This window comes from Osmerus mordax, chromosome 24 (assembly GCF_038355195.1).
Source record: "Osmerus mordax isolate fOsmMor3 chromosome 24, fOsmMor3.pri, whole genome shotgun sequence".
Taxonomy (NCBI): Eukaryota; Metazoa; Chordata; class Actinopteri; order Osmeriformes; family Osmeridae; genus Osmerus; species Osmerus mordax.
The window spans coordinates 3261519-3284832 of record NC_090073.1 but is presented as its reverse complement, the minus strand read 5'-3'; the positions used below and the strand labels follow the sequence as shown (position 1 = coordinate 3284832).

Genomic DNA, 23314 nt, shown 5'->3' with positions numbered 1-23314 from the left:
ACAAACCCATGAGCGAGGGGCTTCCTCGGCCAGGAAAACGCTATCTTTCCACAACCCCCCCTCCCCCATCACCCCCTTGCCTTAACCTTCCCAGCCCCCCCGAGCCCTTAACTGTAACTTCTGAGAAAGCGGCCACACAGCTGAGGTCGTGGGGTTACTATTAATACCATGGACGGGGTAAGAGCCATTCGATCCACACATCACTGCGCACCCCCGCGCACGAAGCCGGGCCTCGCTCCCGCTAAATGGCCTCTTTGTTGCCGTGGGTGCTGACGTTATGTTTTTGATGGGGGAGGGGGGATGAGGGGCTGGGGGAGAGGCAGGGTGCTGTTGTTCGGTGCTACCAGAGGAGTGCAAGGCAACAGTGTGTTATTACATAAAGCAATTAAGGGGCCCAAAGGCATCCACAGGAGAAGCCTCCACCATGACTGTGTGCTGTGTGTGTGTACATGTATGTGTGTGTGTACATGTGTGTGTGTGTGTGTGCGTGTGTCTAATTGACTCCAGCAGGTCAGAGAACTGGAAGTATGTTGCATGTTAGCAGTGATGTCATTCACAGTGATGTCATCCACAGTGTACCCCAAAGTGAAGACTCAGTGAAAGCCATTCATCCATTCATGCAAAGTTGCTGTGTTCTTCTCGCGCTGGGATGAAATGGATAACATCAAGATGCTGGCCGGCACAGACATCAAAAATGAAAGTGTAATGGCCAATGAGTGTTTCCAATTCAGTACAATTTATTTGGATGTTTGAGTGCACAATGAGTGTGTGTGTGTAAGAATGTTTCTGTGTGTGTGAGTGTTGGACTTTTGTCTTCGTACCAAGTTTACATTCTTCTCTGGATATTGAGAGCCTCATAAATAAGACGCCACCACCAAGTTCCTGAGGGCTTCTCTCCTGAAACACTTCTCGAAGTCAAACACACAGCCTTCTGACTCTCCTCATGCTGGGAGAGTTTACTGAGGTTACTTCCTGGTTTCGAGAGAATATGGGGTGTTTGGGATGCCTCTCAGCTGGGGTGGATCATGGCAGAGTCCAGGCAGCACTATGCAGGTCTTAAACTCACCAACAGAGGGCGCCCTTGATGTAAACAAAAAGTTTTTGGGATGATGATTCAACTTTATTGGTAAAATGACCCAAATATCAATAATTTAATATAACCTGCTGATAGGATGCTCATTCATTGAACGCCTTTTATGTTATAGCATGGTTATGGTTTAACGTGTACCCGGAATAGTTTTCTAGGTACAAACGGCTGTTGCACACAGACTGACCCCTGTGGTCCCTGCGACCCGCTAATGAGCCACGTTTCTTATCAGTAATTGGATGACGATCAGTCGAACTCACAGACGACGTCTGGACCTCTCCCAGTCGTCGTGTCTCATGTATCGCACAGAGATCTCTCAGTCACTGCCTGTCCCCTTCTAACCTACGACGCATTGTCACTGCGAAGGCATTTGAGTCACACTGCATCAGAGACTGGGGACTTGTTGTTGGGTCTCAGGCCAGACATGACGGTAGAGGAGGTTCTGAGAATCTTCTGCTTGCCTTCTTCCTCAACCCCAAACAGCTTTAAATGATTCCGCTGATTTGGACCACAAGTGCTCCGAGGGCAACAATGGAACAAACTGCAGACATTTGTTCTAGAATGTCAAGACACAGGGCTACGCTAGATTCTAAAACAATTTTAACAAATTACAGGCAACCAACTCGCAATTACCCATACAAACTATTATTTAAAACCTTTGGATCACTGTTATTGTAAATTACTTGACAACTCATAAATAGAAGTATTTCTTCAGAAGTAATTACACTATTTACACATCTGATACCGATTACGGTTATCATACATGTGTGTGTGTGTTGCATGATTAGCACATGTGGACTTGATCAGGTTTAGTACAATACCATCCCTCAGTTGCATGTGATCGCTCCATAATTGTCCCTAGTAGGCCCCCAGAACCTGTTTCTGTGCTTTTAACGTCCATCAAGAACTCCGTATACGGATTAAAAAGACTATTCCTTATCGAACCCAGACCGGTGAAGAGCTCTTTTGAGACATGACGGACACAACACAAGGCGAAGTCTGACTCAGAGAATGATTCTATACACGAGCTTTCAGGATAAGAGTCTATTAAGTAGTAAACTATCGCAGTGTGTCCTGTTGACTGTGAGACTGCATGGCCTAGCTACTCCAGAGAATGCGTGGGTCTGGTGCGCTCAGTACACAACACATAGAAACCTCATATAATAAGAATACGGATCCAAATCGTAAGACAGTCCCAGATTGAGAACCACTGTGAGGATCTTGAATGACGGGATATTGTTCATTTGTCCTTTTTGTTTCCCTCCAGGCCCTGAGCACCCCCCCCTCTCTCTCTCTCTCTTAGAGAAAGTCTTGGTCCCACAAAGCTTGTTGCATTTACAGAGTACAATCAATAACTGTATAAACAACTAAACAAAACGACAACAAACAGCAATACAGTGTAAATTCCTTCATATGTTACTGACACTAAGGAAGCTGAACCGAGGAAGATTCATGTTTATAATTTCTGCAATGTTAGAATATATTACAAGTCTTTCATTCCCTGACATTCTAAATGCAGCACGATTGAGTGAATCTACTGCTGTTGTGTCACCTCTGAAACCAAGCGACTGCTGATGACGAAGTGAGTGCGACAGCTGGCGTTTGGAACAAGGCCTGTTTAGTCCTATGTGCTCCACAGGTTAAAGATCAGCGTTAAATCAGGGAATTAGTGATGGTTTATAACGAGCATTGAGTTGATGAAATCAATTAGTTTAGTGAAGAGCTCCTATGGCATAACTACCTTAGTAGGCTAGGCTATTACTGATAATAAGTTAGAGTAAAAACTATTAAACTGTTAGTTAAGTGCACTTTATCACAAAAGCAGATGTACGAATTCACTCACTTATTGACACATTTATATTAGCCTTTTTACAACACTTGATGCATTCTCTTTCATTAAAAATTAGGCCTATAGCAATATATTGGACGTTGACAAACGCGGCATTACCGTGACAGTATTTTTGAATTACTAACAAACTGAAGATGCTACAGGATAGCAGGGGCGGTCCGTGGGAGTTTGATATAACTGTACTGTAAAACAGGGGTAAACATATCAGTAGAGGCTGAAAAAAAACGCCCGGTGAACTAATGAAGAGGATAATGTTTGTTCTAAGGTAGTTCTCATCTCCATAACTTCGACAATATGTGAATCGCAATAGAAAAAAGGCACAACAAATGCAATAGGCTACAACGTCTCTGTCGGAATTTACTGTTGATTTAACACACATGGTCATGTTAAGCATGTAGGCTACTCGGTAAAACAGTCTTTAGCATAACAATCGTGTTTCAGTGAACAACATAACAATCGTGTATTCGTCTGTGTTACTGTTGAAAGCGTCGTGCGTCCTTAAGCGAGTGCTGGCACTTCAGAGCGGGGAGTGGAAAAGGAGAGGGTCAGAACGATTGGTGGGTGGGGGTAACCCTTTTGGGAGGAAGAAAAAAAAATCAAAAAAGAAAAAAAATCACGTGTTTGGAGATCAAAGGAGATCCGCTTTGTAGAGAGAGGAGGGGGGAGTGAGAAAGCGAGAGAGAGAGAGGGAGAGAGAGAGAGGGGGAGGGAGAGAGAGAGAGAGAGAGAGGGAGAAAGAGGGGGAGCGCTAGCGCTAGCAAGCAAGCCATGTAATTGACAAGGCTGCAATGGTGAAATAAACAGGCTTCGGTCGAGGCACAGCTTTCGTTGCACAATTCGGAGAACAGGGCGCTCTTTTGACGCATCGCTATTGCTCCTATTTGATTTCAGCACTATCATCGAATAATCCTTGGAAATTATGTTCCGATCGGCGCAGATACAACCGGCAAGATGATGATTTTACCAAGGAGAAGGGTAGATTGTGTAGCCGATTTGGTGGTCTTGGTGATCTTCGTGGTCACCACTTCTCTTGGAAGCGTTTTTGCCAAGGATACAGCCTTTGTGGAAGTAGTTCTGTTTGAATCCAGTCCAAATGGAGATTATACTACTTACACGACTGGTTTGCAAGGACGGTTCTCCAAAGCTGGAGCCACAATCAGCGCGGAGGGCGAGATCGTGCAAGTATGTTGAACTACATTCAGTTTTGGTAATGACAAGTCGTTTATCTTGCCGCAACACATTGCCTTTCAGCGGAGTGTGCGCTTTGATTTGACTTAGTCGTTCTACTCCCAAAACTTTTTTCCACGGGTGTTGGTGTTGGTGTGGAGGGAGGGAAGGAGGGAGGGAGGGGGGGGGGGGGGGTAGCGTTGCACAGTGAGCGTGTATGTGTGAGGATGGTACTAAGTTGCAAGCATATGTGGTCACAAGATGGCTCCTGTCTTGTGGAACTCATTCACAGAGAAACCTATAACAGGTTATTTTGTTGCTTAGATCCAAATCCCAGCGTGCAGCATCGTTTCAAGAATATTACGGACATTCGTAAAATCTTGAATGAAAGAAAAGGTGCACAGGGATTTCATTGACACGATCATTACAGACATTATCACTGACATTTTTATTCCCAGCCTCTCAAAATAAGATCATCCTCTTAGAATGTGGGACTGGAAACATGTGTACCTTAAAATACCAGAAAGTGATTCGATTAAAAGTTGTTTTCATTTGAGGGTAATTATTTTTTATGGGTAGTCTAAATGAGATACGGCATGTTCAAGCACTGCACACGTCTCACCTCTTCCCTCTAAAGTTACTTTGTTGCTATCTAACAAGTCTTTTGAAGTCTGAGATCTGTTTCGCCAGGGGAAAAAATGCACATCCTAAGCCAAGTAGGCCTAGTTCCATCATGTCAGAAAGCATGGCTCTATTCTGGGTATCTGTATGTTCACTTCACTTAAAGGGGTCCCTTAGTAAAAAGCGGGTTGTATGGTCCTCTTGGTAGTCTAGCATAGCAGGCTAGCCTAGCCTATATATGCGCAGTCATTTTTCGCATGCCCCGTAGGTTTATGCACCTTTTCTTATACCTATCCATACGGTCCTGTTAGTACTGCAATCGGCCTCGTGGCCTACTCTGTTTAAGGCCATAAACGTGAAAACGTGCTTTTTACTGTCGGCAATGGTCGAGAGCAAAGGCGACACGGGGAACTAAAACGTTTGTGCCCCAGATGAAAGTTTGCTAACTTGCGCTCTTTGAAGGCTGAGTGCAAAAGCCTAGTTCGTATTATCGTCGCATTTGATCCGTCAGTATCTGTGGACCAAGCATCTTTAAGCCGTCACAGTTTAGTAGGAGGACAGGGAAGAGCGGTTTATCACAACGTTTTGAGAAGGCCATGCTCATTGCAGAAGATTCAAGCACTGACTTGATTGCAGATGTTTAATAGGTGCTTCAACAAATGCTTAATGTCTATTAACAGAACCTCGCCCTCAACCATAACCAGGGATGACCAGTAAGGGGATACCAGCTGAGATTTAGTTGACATTCTGGTGGTGGCGTCAGCATAGTTAATCTGCAGATGGTGTAAGGAAATATCCAAATGTAGTGTTGGCGACACTGGTGTCAAGGCATTTGGAAATGTGTTGGCACTGGTGAGTGTAGTGTTCAAACCTGATGAAGTACGTCACGTAGAGTAGCCCGTGTGTCAGTGTAGTACCGATGGACGCAAACACATCTTATTATCTCGCACACACTGCAGGGTCTGTGTTGAGTGAGTCATTTGCGCATTTGTCTTCCTATCTTATCGTCATGCTAGGCTGCTCACTGTGTTAACACTGCTTGGCTGGGGACAGTCTTCTCTTTGGAAATGGCACATGCTTTTGAACGAATAGCTACAGAGGCAGAGAAATGGTGTGTCTTGGTGCATTTTGAGTGTTACATTTTCAGTCAAAACGCCAACCATTTTGTCACACGACTCTCACAGGACCCACTGAAAGTGTTCCGGCGTCTCTTCTGGCTGGGTCCAGCGAGGGGGTATTTACTAAGGAATGGGTTCTGTCTATATACAGCTCCGGTCATTTGGCTGCGTTGGCAAACAGAAACCTCGGACCTCAACTTTACGTCTCAAACCACCTTCTCCATTTAGGTTTGCTTTCTTAGCTCGCATATTTTCTAACCACTCTTGAGGCAGCTCATGTTGTTTTTCGTTTTTAAGCTATACTAAAGAAGGGCCAGTGTGACCGACACAGCAGAAAGTTATACAGGCTCCCTTTTTTTTTATCATTTGTTTGTGTGGAAAATTTATTTTTTCTGTCACTTCTCTGTGAGGCTGTGGCGACCACAGTTTTCGAGCTATTTCCAACGGTGACGTTATACAAGAACCGTGAGTTTTTTGGGACATGATCAGATTGTGACTTAACGAAGTTCAAAAAACAAGTGGCGATATCTGCATGCCTGCTGTCTCGTCTGCCTGTTCCTGTGTGGTGCCCTCCACCCACACTCTGACTTCAAAACCACTGCACCCCTAAGCTGTTTGCTGTCTGGGTCTGGGCCTTAAGCACCCTCTCCTCCTGTGAAAGGAGCACTTGATTCGTCTTGTCCTAAGGTTAGGGAAGCCTGCTGTTTGAGTGGGACCCCAGGGTTTTACACTACCTTCAGTGCTCAGTGGTGGCCAGACCTCAGCAGGTAGAGAAGGGGTCGGTTGCTTGGCAGGGTTCCTGTGTAAAGACGTTACCGCCGTTACCACCAACACACACTCCACATCCCACACTCCCCCCTAAAACCAACACCCCCTCAGCCTTGCCTGAGTGTGCGAGGAAGAGGAGGAGGGGGGGGGGGGGAAGAGCCTTGTACTGCCCGGGCCAAAAATAATAAATGATGTCAGTGTGCTACTTGCTCTGCACCAAGGGAAGGAAAGCGAGAGGAGATGATCAGGAACCAGGCGCCCAACTCTAGCACTCCCAAACCAGCTCCCCGGTCGCCTTCAGTTTGACTGCTTGATAGCTAAGTAATCAGATGACAAGGGAATGAGCCTGACCCTGGTTCCGCAGAGCCTCACGGTGGCTGTTTCAGCCCCTCGTAGCCTAAAGCTGAGCCAGATATTGGGAAGAGGTGAAGTGTTACTGGCCTAAGTCTCCTTCAGCTCACGTGTTCTCTGTGGACGCGTCTACCACTGAAGAGCAGCGATATAGATGCGTTCATAGGCCGAGCAGTTGTGACCGCCACAAGCCCTCGTTCTTCGGAGCACCCTTCTGTCTTGATGACCTTCTGTAGACCCCTTGAAGGGTCACCCCTATGACCAGTGAGGTGCTTCTCCACCCTAACCCCGTCCACTGACCCCTGTTGGATGTCCTTGTAGAATGCTGCAGTGTTAGGCCGGCCCCTTCCTGTGACGTGGCCTATCGGGTTCCAGGCGCTCGTGTGAACGGGAGAGGCATGTCGCCGCCCGAACCGCCCGGCTGTAACGACGGAGGCTGTACGAGCGTCGCCATGACCAAGCTGTCGTCCGATCAATAGTCCTGACCTCTGGACTCCTCCTGACCTCCCTGGCCCGAGGGAGAGAGCTTCGCTGGTCCTTCAGGGCTGATCTGCCTGCTTCCATCCCAACGTCCTTGGCCCCGTGCTGTACTCGGACGGCCCTGATGCCGGGGGTCAGGCGCTGAGCGCTGAGGCGGAGCTCGTATGCCGCTCGTCCGGATGCTACGTCTTCCCGCCGTCACGCCTGCCGTTTCTCCCTTGTCTGGAGTGTGGTCGCAGCACATCTGCCTCTGATTTCTAGCGGGCTCGGGATGTCAACAAGGACTAAGCCAGAGGCGGCAGAAGGGAACGCAGCAGGAGTGAGACGGCTGGGGCCGAGGAGGCAGGGGGCAAGGCGGCAAGGGCGAGCGAGGCAGAAGGCGCGAGGCAGCAGGGACGTGGCAGCGGCATCACTGTGAGGAACAACATTGAACTCGCGGTCCAAGCGCTGACAAGCAGGACCGGAGAGAACATGTGTCTTCTGCCTGACTTCCCTTTTAGAAGGACTTGGAACGTCGTCAGAATCAAAGTGACAGGAAAGAAGGGTAGAGCTCTGCCAAGTCCTGTCCCAAGCCTTTATCTTTGAAGTCCTAGGCAAGGGACCAACAACCCCCCCCCCCCCCCCTTCCACAAACACACACACTCTCTCATGGAGAGCCTGTCATTTCCTCACAACCCGACTATAAACAAATACATACAACAAATTGAACATTTCCCCCCCCAAAAAAAGTGTTGGGTTGTTCCATAGGCGCCCCACAGACAACGATGAACGCTGGGGTTGTGGAGGATACCTTGGGACTGGCACCAGTTGTGTCGGACCGTATTTAGACTATAATGAGAGCTTGGTGGGGTTGTGGGAGTCTGCGCCCTCGCGGCCCACCACAGACTGGAAACCCCAAGAGGCCATAACGGGCCGGGCCCAGACGGAAGGTAGCAAACACCAGGCCCCACCCAGACGAGAGAGGGGGAGGGAGAGACGGCGTGAGAGAAGGGGGGGGGAAAAGGAAAGGGAGAGAGGGACAGACGGAGGGAGAGAAGACTGGGTTTAAAAGGTTAAAAGTGCTGCTCGAATACTTTTTCCATTTATTGGCTTGGTGGTTGCAGCTGTATTTTAAGTGCTGTCGTCTCCTAACCGCCACCACGCTCCACTTTCATGTTCGGGCCAAAGTAATTTGAGGCTGCGTTTCTCCTCTTTTTCGGGAATAGAACAGACTAAACTGTTTTTCTCCCCCCTCTTTCTTGTCCTCCCCTCAGACAAATTCTTCTTTGACGCACACAGCCATGAGCCCCCTGGGGTGGGGTGGGGGTGTAGGGTATGTGTGGGTCGGCGGGTGTATGTGTGCGTATGTTCCCAGTGTAGTTAGACCAGACACACAGGGGCCTTCACAGGAGCCACTCATAACAGATCTGCACATCGCATTTCAACCTGTCACACCACGCAGGTCACCTGTGATGGATCTGTCCAGGTGGGACGTTCTAGAACACCGTTTCCTGTCGGGTGTTTGCCTCTTTCAGATCTTTTAATGTGCCGACGCTCCTCCTCAGTAAGCAGCCACCACACCGGTCTTCTGCCCTCTGGGGTTGTCTTTGCCTTCGGCTCCTCTCTCACTCTTCGCCCTCTCTCTCTCTCTTTCTCTTTTTGTTTACCTCTTTGCTTTTCTGTCTATCTTTGCTCCCTCTCACTCCATACCTCTGTGTCTCTCTCTTTCACATACTCTCGACCTATTGCTCACACTCACACTCTCTCACACACACACACACATACACACACACTCTACCCCTCTCTCACTCTCTCTTTTGGCTCCACCTGGAAGAAGTGCATGTTGGTACTGGTAAACCCCAGCAGCTATGTTAGTTTCCACTGGGCTGAGTGGGTGAGACGTCCTTTGATGTTTCTCTCCAAGAGAGATTAGCAGGCAGCCTCGCTCAGCCCTGCCTATCCTTACTATTCCTCTCTCTCTCTCTCTCTCGCCCCCTCGCTCTCTCTCTTTCTCTCTGCAGTCTCTCACTCACTTCTCTCATTCTCCCCCCCTCTCTTTTTCCCCTCTTGTTGGACTTTTTTTTCTTCTTTGGGGACTGATTCCCTTGCTGCTCTTTCCTTGAACCGTCATTGATTATTTGTCAGAGCTCGTTTGTATGAAGACCTTGTTGTCCTTCAGTTCACATGCTGTGTGTGGGTAAGTGTATCTGCCTGGGGCTGGGAAGTACTTCGACCTGGGGCTGGGAAGTACTTGGCTATTGGCCTGGGGCTGGGAAGTACTTGGCTATTGGCCTGGGGCTGGGAAGTACTTGGCTATTGGCCTGGTTCTGGGCCCTGGTTCTGGGCCCTGGTTCTGGGCCCTTCCTCTGCTGGGGTCTGGGTGTGGACTAGCTGTTTCTTGGATGTGATGTACAGGCATCTGGACGCTGCAGAAGCTTCAGATGATCAACAGAAATACGGCAATGACTGTAGCTGGCCAATGTCCCCTAAATGAAATGCCCTGTCAGTCGGTCCTTTGATGAGAACCTTCTGGGAGGCCTGCTTCACCCTTTCAGCCCCTCTGGCTGTCCACTGGCACTGGGGCTGGAGAACAAAGACCAGTGTGGGGTGGGTGGGGTTATGAAATGCCAACACTGTCCGTGGCACATCCAGGCAACCGCGTGCTTTGTTGTTCTGCCAGGAATGTGCTGACTAATGGTGGACGGACGCGACGCCAGTCTCTTTTTGTTACTCTCTCTCTCTCTCGCTCTCTCTCTCGCTCTCTGTCTCTCTCTCTCTGCACCATGCAGAATGATGGAAGGTAACCCTGTGTAGCCCCCCCCCCACACACACACACACACGCTCTATACACAGATATCTTTGCCACAAACACACACACTGTGCGCCCGTTACTCCACTTTGCTCACGCTTTCTATATGCAAGGGAAAGACTTATCAGTTATCTGTCCTACTCTCCAGTTCAGGAACATGAGGTCCAAAGGTTTGCAGCTTGTGTACTTCCGTTACATAATTTCGTCGGCCTCGTACAGGCCTTGTTTTCATATCCATGCCTTTTGATCTGAATGTTGCCTAATTCCAAGTAGTGGAAACGGCAGACTTGTTTGTCCAGTCTCCACTCTCTACACACTTCCTGTTTGCGCGTGTTTGTCGGGGTTGAGGTCGTCCACAGTGGCCATCTGTAAGCTTGTTGTGTTTTTATAGTCCCCAGGTGACATTAACGGTTTGGTGTGTTGGTCTGTCCTCTACCCCCATCCTTCATATCAGTGTTGTTATAGTCCTGGTCCACCATTAAACTTCTCAGCTCCTCAGTCATAGCCCTGTCATTTGTCTCTCTCGCTCCCTCCATCCATTCGCAGTGATGGCTCTCACCTCACCCTGGCAGAGAATCGTCACCAGGCCTGATGGGGGAAGCCCCTTGAGCTCCACCCAGGCCCTCCTCCACTCCCTATTCCCTGCTATCGCTGCCCCCAGACCAAGCCCTGACTCCTGAGGGTGGTGACGGGAGGAGGGGGTGTGGGGGGGGGGGCTGTTCCAGTAGTGGAGGAAGGCAGGGAGGAGGAGGAGGAGACCCAGGCACTAACACAATGGGGCCAGAGGTATGATGGATGGGCCTGTGTGGTTCAGGCGGGACCTGGTAGGACCATCTGTGGTGTGCATCATTTCTCTGGGTAGAGTGCCGTCAAGGTCCCCTGGGTGAAAGATGGATCACTTTGTGTTTGTGTACCCCTCCAACACCCCGCCTCCTAACCCCCCTGGGTTGGCGGATGTGGAGACGTGTCCCAGATTTGGTGGGAGAAATGGTGGGAGCCGCCTTCCTCATCTGGGCTTTCAGCATCCTCAGCATCTCGGGTGTGAGGCTGTGGGGATTACACAAGTCCCTGTACCCAGTAGACTAGTGTTATTCCTGTACCAAGTGGACTAGCGTTATTCCTGTACCAAGTGGACTAGCGTTATTCCTGTACCCAGTAGACTAGCGTTATTCCTGTACCAAGTGGACTAGCTTAGTTCCTGTACCTAGAAGACTAGCCTTTTCCCTGTACCCAGTAGACTATCCTAGTCCCTGTACCTAGCCTAGTCCCTGTACCTAGTAGACTAGCCTAGTTCCTGTAACTAGGTGAGGTACTCACTGCACCATACCAACCCCCGTTTGTGGATCCTACTTGACTCCCTTTTCCACCAAATTAGCTCAGACTCTTGGAACCATTTCTGTTCAGGATTCTTGGAACCTTGGGGCTATCTAGTGAACCAACCCACATTTCTACCAGTTTTGAGCGGATCCATTGCAATCAAGGATGCATTATCATCGGTCAGCCTTGGCCAACTTTCTGATAATTGTGTACTTGATTCTCCATGGTTGCCTTTTCCATCCTCTTTTTCTAACCTATAGAAGATGACACTCCCACTGATGAGGTCAAGGAAAAGCTGCTTTTTATTGGCTCCATCTGGGAACCAACGTTTTGGGTTCTGAACCTATTTATTTTCGGTCAAAATGCTCCGTGTTCAAAGTTAGGTGTGCAACAGAACACATTCCATGTTGGTGGGAGAGGGGTAAGAGAGGCTTCCAGTTGACACTCGACAGAAGTCCCCCTCAGTAACCAGCCCACTCCGATCCCTCCCCTGCCTGCTACCACACTGTCCTGCTTGCCCCAATAACACCCTCCCCCATTCAAGAATGTCCCCCCCCCAACCAACACCATCATCATTATGTTGGGTGTTATACCCACCTGCAGCTCCCCTGCAGGCCTGGGGACCTGGACCTTGACCCAGGCTTGCCATGGAGGGGAGGGGGGTCAGCCTCTGGGGGGCTGGTACTTGGTGTAGACCACATGAATGTGCCGCTGAGGCAGATAGGATCAGGCTGGCTTTTTGGGGGGGAAGGGTGGGGGGAAGGGGGAGGCAGAGCTAAGCTAAGCGGACTCTGCGCGCTCACATCAAAGAGTCTCTCCTCTAAAGCGAAGAGTGAAAGAGCGAGAGGGAAGAGGAGGAGGAGGAGGGAGGGCCAAACTCTTCAAAGGGCTGTGAGTAATGCTGTCTCTGATTCGCTGTCGCGCTGCAAAAACCAAACAATGATGTAATTGCCCTCTGGGTTAAATCTGCCAGTGCACCAGTAGAGGTGTTCCCTGCTGGGAGGGGAACGGAGACGTTCGAAACACTTTGGGGATGTTTTGTTGGAGGCCTGAACAAGTGCGAGTGGAAAGGAGTCCAGTGAAATGTTGGGAATCCGTCCAACTGACATTTGTTTTGTTTGTTGAGAGTTTGGTTGTGGACGGGAGCTGCCAGAGAGCTCTATCTGATTTCAACAGACAGGTTCATCCACGGGGCGTTCCCAAAGCACACAACAGGTGGAACAGATTTGACTCTGTTCTTTGTAAAGTTTATACAGGGTTGTCGTGCCCGTGTGTGTGCGTTTGTGTGAAACCAGGCGTTGACACCTCCAATGACGGCATCAATCCCTTGTAGTGGGGGAAGTCTCCACTGTTTACAGTGGCTGCAATAACACAGTGATGTTGATCTGTGTTTTCACGTCTGTGACTGGGGTGTGTTCTGGCCTGCCGTTTCCTCATTGTCAGTCTCTTTGATGTTGGAAGTTGGCAGTTAACATGCCAGTGATTTGATTTATGGTCCTTTTAAAAAGGGTCTGTTATTTACAGTATGTGGATTTCACACCAGAGGCTGTGTCTTGCTCATCTCTGTAGAGGTTTGTGGGGACTGTGAAGGGTTTGGTGGGATTGCAGACTTGCCAAGTCGCAGTGATCAGATGTGCCGGTCTGATGGACCGTTGCTCCCTGTTGCCATGGCTTTACCCCCCCCCCCCACCCAGCCCCCCTCCACACACACCGTCTGTGTGACGGACCATTGCTCTCCGTTGCCATGGCTTTACCCCCCCCCCCCCGCCCCCCACCCCCCCCTTAATCCTGAGTCACAGCAGCAACAGGCTGTAAGTGTCAGGTTATGCTGTGTGTGGGCAGATACAGTCCTCACTAATGATAACTTGTCTCCGGACATGTCAGGGAGTTCTTATGACCAGTGTTTCCCAGAGCGTTGGTTTGGTGAGGGGGGGGGGGGTGGGGGGAAACTGTGATATGGAAAAAAGGGAGACGGAGAACTTCAGGGCTTTCAGAACCATTTTGGTCTCGCACCCCGCAGGCATGTGACACAAGTTCAATTGTCGCTCCTGAGGTGACGCCTCCCTGAGGCATTCCTGAAACGAACAAGGCCTCACCAAGCTTTTCTCCTCCTAGCCTCTCTCTCCAGCCCCAGCCTTTTTCTCATCCCTTTCTCTCTCCCTGCACCCTGAAAGGCCTGCAACTCGTGTGCCCTCCAGGTTGAGCCTGCTAGCTAGCTGGCTAGCTGGCTCATGCTAGCTAGTTAGCTAGCATGCTCATCTTAGCTTGTTAGTTAGCTGGCGGATCCTTGCTAGTTGCTGAACTCTGTACAGACACCAACAGTCAGGTTGGGCAACACAGTCAGTGGGGGCGTCTTGTCCATGAGGATTTCCTGTGTGCCCACTATAACATTAGTAGCGATACATGGGTGGGGGCAGCACTGGGAGTAGAAAGGGATGGATGTCTTGGTCAAGTGACAAAATACTCAGTACTCCATACTAGACTCACACTCCTGTTCTAGGGTCACTGCTCCATACTAGACTCCACCACAGCACAGAACCCTGTCTCTATAGGGCTGTCGGCATGTTGAGTCAACGACCACTCGTTTATTGATGTTGTGTGGTTGTTGTTTTATGTGAAATTCCTCTGGCTCTCCATATTTTCCCTGTGATCTCTGTGGGCGGGGAGGGGAGACAGTGGTGCACGTGTGGATTGTGACTGGAGGCCAATAGGGCTTCTTCATGTGGTCCCTGGTTCTGAAGCCGCGCCTCAGACACGCTCGCGGGCCCCGGGTTCGGTGAGCGAGGGGTGCATGCGTCGATCATAATTGCTGTTTTGCTTCGGGTCGAGTTATGATCACCCGTGGCAACGCTTAAAAGCCATGTGAAATGGGAATTGGAGTGCGGGCTTTGAGGAGACTAGTTATGTCGATGTTGAAGTTTCAACTGTGAAAGGAAAAATGTCTTTTTTTCTTCTCACTCACTCTCACTCTCACACACACACACACACAAACTCTCTCTTTCTATCTCTTTCTCTCTCGCTCCCCCACTCCTCCCTCCCCAAATCCTTGCCTGTCTCGATTACTTAGTTTGTATATGTGTTTAACAGCTTATGTTGGCAGGGCACAGGTTCCCTTGTCTCTCACTACTTCAGCATCAGTGTAGAGGGGAGGGGGGTGACATCACAGCAGGCTGGACGTGCACATTGTGTGCTCTCTGGTGTGTGTGTGTGTGTGTGTGTGTGCGGGCGCGCACTTGTGTGTGTGTGCGTGTAGGGTTGTTTTTAGAGGTGAGACCACACATGCTGTGTCAATGTTTGCAGGAATAATCAAAAGTGCAGCAACCTCAAATCCTTGCTTTCTCCGCCAGGCACAGCAACAAAGGCCTTCCCAGACACTGCGATTTGAAGGGGGTGGTGGATGGGGGGGGTGGTGGGTGGGATGGTTATTTTCCTAGGGAACACCGCTGACCAGCTCTGGTCAATCTGCAGGGACAAGGGGAGGGGGGGGGGGGCGTAGAGGGGAGGGTGCTGGATGAGTCCCTTCCCTGCAGCACACTGGTGGGGCGACTGAATGGAGCGCTGATGTCACCTCTCAAGCCTCCTAAGCCTGGACCGCCCCCCCTGCCCCGTCCACCCCTGCAGCTAACACATGCTGCTGGCTTAGACGCCTCCTTATCCAGGGGATATTGAGGAGGGTAGAGGCCCTGTGGATTCCTGAGTGTGTTCCTAGAGATGACCCTGCTGAATGGAGTTGGGAGGGGGAAGGGGCAAGGTCACACACCTGTCAAGAGTAACCACACACCACCTTTGACTCTTAGCCAATCGGAAGCCTCTCTGCCAGATGAGTTGAAAGTTCACACTACACCAGAAGGATGTATAAAATACAAGACGATGATTCAAACGTCTCAAATAATAATTCATGCTCACATGATTCATGCTCACTGATTTGGATTGTGTAAGTCGTTCTGTCCATACGAACGTGCCAAGCAGACAAACCTCTACACCCCCTGTCCCTGGGCATCCATTTTGAAAGCGGACACTGCTATGGGTTGTGTATGTCCCCAGGAAGTGGGCAGTGTCACTGTGGCACCTGTCCCCTCAGCTCTCCAAGCACGTCAACAGGACAGATTGATTTATCCTCGACCCTTCTCCTCAGTAGAACTTGCATTGGAAGCCACGAAGGATCGCTCCTCGCCAACTGGAATGTCGGTATCTGAGCTATGTGAAGAATGCATAGCCTACTGCAATTCTTCCAAACAACAGAACAACGAATGGTTCAAACTGTCGGGCGACTGTTCAGATTCAAACATGTGGACACGGCCCATGGAGTGTTCAGAGAGGGGCCGAGTCCAGAGTTGGTTTGTTAGTTCTGCTTTCATTAGGGTTAAGAGTGTTTACCTCCAGGAATAGCTTGTCCTTCAACTCTTAGTCCTCTTATATTTATTATCGTTGTGTCTTGTTTATGTCACAGCCTGCTGTGACAGAGGCCTTTTTACTCTCTTTCCTCTCTTCATTTTTCCATCAATCACAGATTATGTCTCTGGCCCAAGCCCTATCTCTCCCCCCCTCCCCGGTCGACCATTTTCTCTCTCATCCTCCCATTCTCATCATCTTGGAACTTCTACGCTTTCGGCTCACTCCTTCTCTGTCTCTGTCGCTCTCTTTCTCCTGCTCTGTGAATTTCTCATCACAGCTTCCTCTTATCTCAAACTCCTCCACCACATATGCCCCGGAGAGAAGGGGGGATGAGGGGGTGGCGGCATGGTACGATAGTGCCCAACCAGAGGGGCCTGCTGTGGGGCTGAAACCTGTCTGTGGTGGGGGTGCGCTTCTGGATGTGTCTTAGGACTATCTCACCAGAGATACTCCCCCCCCTTTTAATAAAAAGCTTCCATATCCAAACGCATCATACTTCCACACCTCTGGACACTCATGGGGTTGTTGACCTGGAGGAGGAAGGAGGAGTGAAGGAACGAAGGAGAGATGGAGGGGGAAAACGGGTACGGGGAGAGGGATGGAATGGCGGCACAGGCACACGAAAGCCTGAAATGATATCTCTGGTGGATATCTGGATGTCAGGGATGCCTGGGATGGCTGCTGTACACTTTGGGCTTTGTCTCTGAGGGGATGAATGGAGGCCACTGTGAGGGTGATGACAGACTGGCGTTGGACTGGACTGGACCGGGGACGGGGCTGCCCAGGTCTGGGGCTCGATTGACCTGGCTTGACACTCAGCTGGGACTGGACTGGGCTGAACCGGAGATGGTCAGGTCTGGGACTGGACTAGACTGGGCTAGACTGGCAAGACATTCAGCTGGGATCGGGGATGGGCTGGAATGGAACGGGCTGTACTGCACTTGGGGGAAAGGATGTGAACGTCCCAGGGAGATGGTCCTCTTCCTCGTCCTCAGAGTGAGGAGGAGTCTCCAAGCCCAGCCTCTCCTCCATAGACAGGGTCATCCTCGCATTGATCTGGACACCCTGCTGGGACACGGGTCAACGGACGGGTCAATGGACTTCCATTCGCAGGTCATCTCTCTTTCTCGCTTTCTCTCTCTTTCTCTAGCATCTCTCTCTTTCTCGCCCCTTTCCTTCGCTTTCTCTCTCTCTCTCTCTCTCTCTCTCTCTCTCTCTCTCTCTCTCTCTCTCTCTCTCTCTCTCTCTCTCTCTCTCTCTCTCTCTCTCTCTCTCTGCGTCCTCTCACCATGGCAGTCGAGGAATCCTACCACAAGACGGCATTCACAGAGAGACCCTGGCGCTGGCGTTGTTTTGGAGTGGAGAGAGTCCCTGTGAGAACTTCATCCACATCAAGCCCTCGCCGGCTCCATCGGCACATCCTGTACGAAGAAACGTTTCTTTCTTTTTGTTCTGTAATGCTTTTCTTCATCTCCGGAGGCGGTGTTTGCCAGGGCTGTCCTCCTCCTTTGGCCGAGGGGAGAGGAGGGGTGGGGTTTTTTGGGGGGGAAGAAGCGCGTCCCCCTCTGAAGTCCCGGCCAAGCCGGCCCCGAGGTTACAGGCCGCTAAGTGGTTCCGTGTTTCTAATAAAAAACAAATCAAGTAATGTGGAACCCTGGAGGGTTTATGAGACTGGAGTCATGAACTCGGCCCAGTGGAACTGTTCCTCTTCCTGGGTTCCACGTGGCCAGACGAGGGCCCCGCGGGGGTTGCACGTACACGGGGTGGAACGTGGGTTGGGGTTAGCTCTGGGAGGAAGGCGGGGGGTGGGGGGGGGGGGGGGTGGGAGGGGGGGGTACCTGGCCATGCAGCAGTAGTGAGAAGGGATCTCTAGACTGCCACATTTTAAGGGGAGGGAAAAGGTTAGGGTTAGCAGTTGGCCCGTACTGTTTCGTACAGTTTTTTAGATTGACCCTGGGTGGGACTGTGTGTCGCAGAGGACTGCTGTTTAACCCTTTTTTTAAGCGATCCCATTATCTCTATCTTCATCTCTTTCTGTATCTCTCTTTCTCTCTCCTTTCTACCCCCTCCTCCCCGGCCCCGTCAGCTCCTACCTCCTGGCATGGTGACCAGAGAGAGGAGAAGGGAACAATACTGCGTTTGTGTGCTACTCTGCGCTGGGCCGGCAGCTAAACAAATGTTGGGAGGAATTCTGGTGAGTGGCCTTGCCCCTGTGCCCAGACCCATCCCTGCTAGCTCACCAGCCCACTCTGGGACCATCAAAGGAACAACTCGCCCTTTTATAGGGAGCTATATGGTAATGGAGTTATTTCCACACCAATTAAAGTTTACTTTTCTCTCCCTGTGCCCTCATGTGGACTATTTATTTTCCTCCCAGGCAGCGAAGGGGAAACCTGCTGTTGCCCACAGCACAAACATGCATGTTTTTCCGTTCCACAGGGAAAGAGGGAGAGGTGGCGATGAGGGATGGGGGTGGGGATGGGGGGGGGGAGGGGGAGAGGGGGCTGGGGGTGGCGGCGGCGTTTGAGTAATTGAAAGGTGCAGACATGACGGTTAAGTTTCTTTACAACTTTATTTGCTAAGTGTTTGTCGCCCATGTCCTGGTGTTGTTGGTGTTTGTCCAGCGGAGTGTTTGCACACCTCTCTCCGCGGTAGAGCCTCTGGTCCTGTCCTCTGGGATGGGTGGGAGATGTGTGTTTTCAGTTTCAAACGGGATATTCACGATTTTCAACACCCCAGCCTCGACTTCTCCGTAAAATCCCTCAAGCGAATAAGCCTGGGTGGACTTGGAGCCACAATCTAAGGTTTCTCCCACTGGCGCGCACACACACCTGAGCGCCATGTCTATACCCCACAAATCCTGGGGGACCGGTCAAGCCATTCACCCTCAGGGAGAAGAGGCTGTTTTATTTCCAGTGAAAACTGTTGACTCTCTCTCTCGATTTCTCTCCCTCTCTCTCTCCTTTTTCAGTCTCTACCAACCATGCTACGGCACAAAGCCTTTGGCAAAGTTCCAAGAACAGAGTTTGTTAGATCGCCTCTCCGGCCCCCTCCCCAGCCCCTCCCCCCCTTTTTATTGTCTGTGAGTGTCTGTGTGTTTGTAGAGAGGGAGAGACCGAGTGTGTGTTCAAGCGACACAGGAGGTGAGGCTGAATCGTCATGGTAACTTATAGGAGAAAGGTTTGCGGTAGCTAGCTGGCGACTTCGTATAGATGGTGGAAGATTCATCCCTGCCCCCCCCCCCCCCCCCCCCCCCCCCCCCTCCACACATACACACTCACCTCTCCTCCTCACCCTCCTCTCAGGTCCAAAGCATCTCTCTCTTCTCCCTTGCCTTCTCTGCTTGATCGTGTTTTCCTGCATGACACACTCACTGAAACACACACATTCACAAGCACACACACCCCCCCACACACACATACATACACACACACATCAAACACACACTCCAACCTAGCCGTATTCTTGATGTGGACATTGTTGGGTCTGCAGCTCCACCTCTCCCAGGCAACGCTACCCCTCACCCCCTCACTGTTCACCCTGGGACACTCCCTGCCCCTCACCCCTCCTCACCCTCACTGTTCACCCTGGGACACTCCCTGCCCCTCACCCTCACTGTTCACCCTGGGACACTCCCTGCCCCTCACCCCTCCTCACCCTCACTGTTCACCCTGGACACTCCCTGCCCCTCACCCCTCCTCACCCTCACCCTGGGGCTCGATGAAGAAAGGGGAGATGCAGGATGTTTTCGTGGACGTTGCCAGGCTAGGCTGCTGGTGCTCAACTTCCTACTGTGCAGAGAGCTCTCTTTCTACGCTCTCGCTCCCTTTTCTTTTTCTTTTTTCCTCCCTCCTTCCCTGCCTCTCTTGGGAGAATGTCCCTGTTGGATGGCAGCAGGAGAGCCGAGATCTGTGGGTCTTTTTGAAGCGGAGCTTTTGGTGGCAGTGTGTTCCTCGGCCTCCAGCCGAGCTTGTTGTTCAGCCTCAGGAAAGCCCTCCGCTGTGGGAGCTCCTGTGATTAGCGCGAGAGGCTAACGTCTTTAGCGGCGCTGCCGGGGTTCGTCTCATCCAACGTGCCTTTTCAGTTCTCTCCTCATTTCTCTCCATTCCCATGTGAGAAGAACTAGCTTCGCGCAGCTTCAAAAGTCTCGCTCTTCGCGGAGATCCGCATTTCGGGGTTTCGACTCAACTTCCTGTGATGTGAAGTGGTATATTTCTTCTTATGGACTTGATGACTGTTTTGAAATGCTGGCGTGACGGGGGGCAGGGTATGGGTATGTGTGTGTGTGTGTGGTGGTGGGGGGGGGGCTGTTCAGCTGCACCTGTTGTGAAGCGGACCTGGGTTCCTATCAGATGACAAGGTCACATACTCCACTGCCACTTCAGATATCCTGGGCTTGCTCCCTGGATTACAGCAGGCTTATGTCTCTGCAAGCCTTCTTTTGGGGATGTAGGGGAGAAAAATAGATCCTGATATTTAATCATAAAGCAGATTATAGGGATACAAAATCAATAAAAAATCCATGCCATGGTGGTGTTTTCCACATGTTGATGGTCTTCAGATCTTGATGGGACCAGCCAGCGTTTCTTGGTGTCTTAAAGAATTTGTCTTTTCAACGAGCCAGAGTTTGCAGTTTGATTTAGGAGCCCTCAGGAATCTTGCTTTTATTTACGTCAAAAAATGTCCCTCCACAATGGACCAACCACTCTGAATGTCAATTTAGGTCATTTTCTTCTCGCACAAAAGCCCAGGCCTCAGACTCCATGGAGCAGAAACCCACTGATGTAAGGGGTTAAGAAAATCTCTCTGGGGAGTCACCCCCTTCCTCTGCAACACCTCCCTCCCTCCTTCCCCCCCCCCCCCCTCTAAAGTTCCTCTCCAGTGGCCCAGCCTGTCAGATTTTGAGCAGGTCACAGTCGATGCACCTGGCCTTTCAACCAGCGGTTCAACACGGGTAGAGAGAAAGGTTATCAGCTGTGAACGATGGAACACGGGGGAAAAAAAGTTTCATTTTTCTGCTGCAGTGGTTTGTGTTTTGGAAGAGGGGGGGATGGGGGAGGAGATGAAGGCAAAGAAGAGGGGAGGGAGGAGAAAAGGGGAGGAGGTGGAGGGGGGGGGTTAAAGAAAAGAAAAGAAGAAATCCCAGCCTTGGCACACACACACACGGCTTCTCTGTGCAGCGGAGAGCACAAAAGGAACCTGCAACGCCTTCTTATTCCTCCCAGACGAGCATCAAAGACACGCTCTGCTTCAGAACAAGAGACTGGCTAGTAAGATTGTGGAGGGGGGGGGGGGGATCAGTACACCAGCGCTGCAGTGTGGCCGGGCTGCCAGTTAATCTCTCAGATGCCTTCCCCACTAGATGGACCCGTTCTTGCTCCTACCCACCCCCCCCCCCCCCCCCCCCCCCCCCCCACCACCACCACAACCACCAACCCCTCTCTTTTTTTCGTGCCTCTGCTGGGATGTGGGTGATGCGTAACAGCTCCTCAGTAGACTGTCTGTCTCACTCTGCCCTCTCTCTCTCGTCTCTCTCGTTCTCCACTCTTTCTCTCGCTGCCTCTTGCTCTCCGCTCTCCGCACTCTTTCTCTCGCCCACCACCCTCTCCTACTCTGTCCATGGAGAGAGAGAGAGAGAGAGGAGAGAGAGAGAGTGCCTTGGAGAGATTCCGGAGAGCCTCTGTCTTTGTGTGTTTGTCAGGTGGCCCTTCTTGTCCGTGTGGATCAGAGAACGTGGAGCATCGAAGACCTTTTCCCGTTTCTTTCATTCGGAACAGGCTGGTCGTGTCACTTTTTGCCCTGGGCGGGGAGGTGGGGTGGGGTGGGTAACCTCTCATCCCCAGCCAGCCTTCCCAGGCTCATCCGCCCCTCCTCCCCCTTCATCCATGGCTGTGAGGCAACGACCCACGCTTTGAACTAAGTCCAAATAGCTTCTGGTGCTTCTGTGCGTGCCCTCCATGGTCCCCTCCCTCAAGGCCTGGTGCCTGGACCCCAGCCCTGCTCGAGGCATGTGCTTCTGTCCTTTCCTCCTCCTCCTTGTTTCTGTCGCGATATTCCAGGAAATGGATTGGACTGTTTTATTTACGTTCTCATTTCCTTTGGGAATATCATTAGTGCTGGCCTTGGAGGAGTCCTGCAAGGTAGCGGCTTTGCCATGCCCCGAGGAGGTAGGGAATGGGAGAGAGTGCACGATGGGCTGAGAGGAAGATGAGAGAGTGGGGGAGAAAACTGAGCCAGGAAGGAGCCTGTGTTTCCATATAGAACTGTGTGTGTGTGTGTGTGTGTGAGAGAGAGTGATACTTAATGGGGTGGTTTAGACAGTTTTCACAGGGAAACGTGATATTAACAATCCCTCCTCTCGCCAATCCGCTTCCATGTTTTCAAACATGTCCCTCAAATTTGAAACTCTTGAGGTAATTGCTGGTGAAATTAAATGAGTTCCACATGTGGTCTCCTTCTATCTACCTCCTCTCTCCCCCTCTCTCCCCCTCTAGACCCAGGCTTTCTCTTTCCTCCCCTGAGTACGCTGTGACCTTATCCCATCCGACTGGGAAGTGATGTAGGCGAGCACTTCCCTGTGGTGTAGCACGAGCACCAGTTAGTGTTTCCTAAAGAAAACAACAGGGAGGTAACCTGAGGAGAGCGTTAATGCAGGCGGCCTCCTCCTCACCCTCCTCTTCACCTTCCAGCCTCCCCTCCTCCTCCTCCATAGATCTATGTATGTAGCCCTAGCCTAGCCCCTTGCCATCATGTAGCCTAGCTCCTTCTCAGACCCATGTATGTAGCCTAGCCTAGCCCCATGCCATCATGTAGCGTAGCCCCATCTCAACCCATGTATGTAGCCTAGCCTAGCTCCTTCTCAGACCCATGTATGTAGCCTAGCCTAGCCCCATGCCATCATGTAGCCTAGCCCCATCTCAAACCCATGTATGTAGCCTAGCCTAGCCCCCATCTCAAACCCATGTAATGTAGCCTAGCATGACATAGCCCCATGGGCTCAATATGTCATCTAGAGCCCAGCTCCTGTGTCAGACTGGAAGAATGCATGGCTGCCATGCTTGTGTTTTTGCAGTTGTTCTGTAGAAGGTCACCCACCGGACTGTGCTAGGCTGGGGTGATGCAGAGGTGTGTGTGTGTGTGTGTGTGTGTGTGTGTGTGTGTGTGTGTGTGTGTGTGTGTGTGTGTGTGTGTGTGTGGTGTGTGTGTGTGTGTGTGTGTGTGTGGGTGTATGGACAGTATAAGATTAACCTTTAAAGAGAGCCCATGTGCTTCTCCTTTGAGACTCTCTGGATTACAACAGTCATGCCCAGCGCTCTCAGACAGCTGTCTGGAACACACACACACACACACATGTATGTATACTGGGCATAAAT

At 50.9% G+C, this 23314-nt stretch overlaps 1 protein-coding gene across 1 annotated transcript in view; it reads left to right on the top strand.

Moving 5' to 3' along the window:
- Positions 1-3865: 3865 nt before the first annotated feature.
- znrf3 (zinc and ring finger 3) overlaps positions 3866-23314 on the top strand; it is a 50766-nt gene continuing 31317 nt past the window's right edge. Inside the window, exon 1 of the mRNA XM_067228278.1 lies at positions 3866-4118. Coding sequence (XP_067084379.1) covers positions 3888-4118 — 231 coding nt within the window. The 5' untranslated portion in view covers positions 3866-3887. The remainder of the gene's footprint in view (positions 4119-23314) is intronic.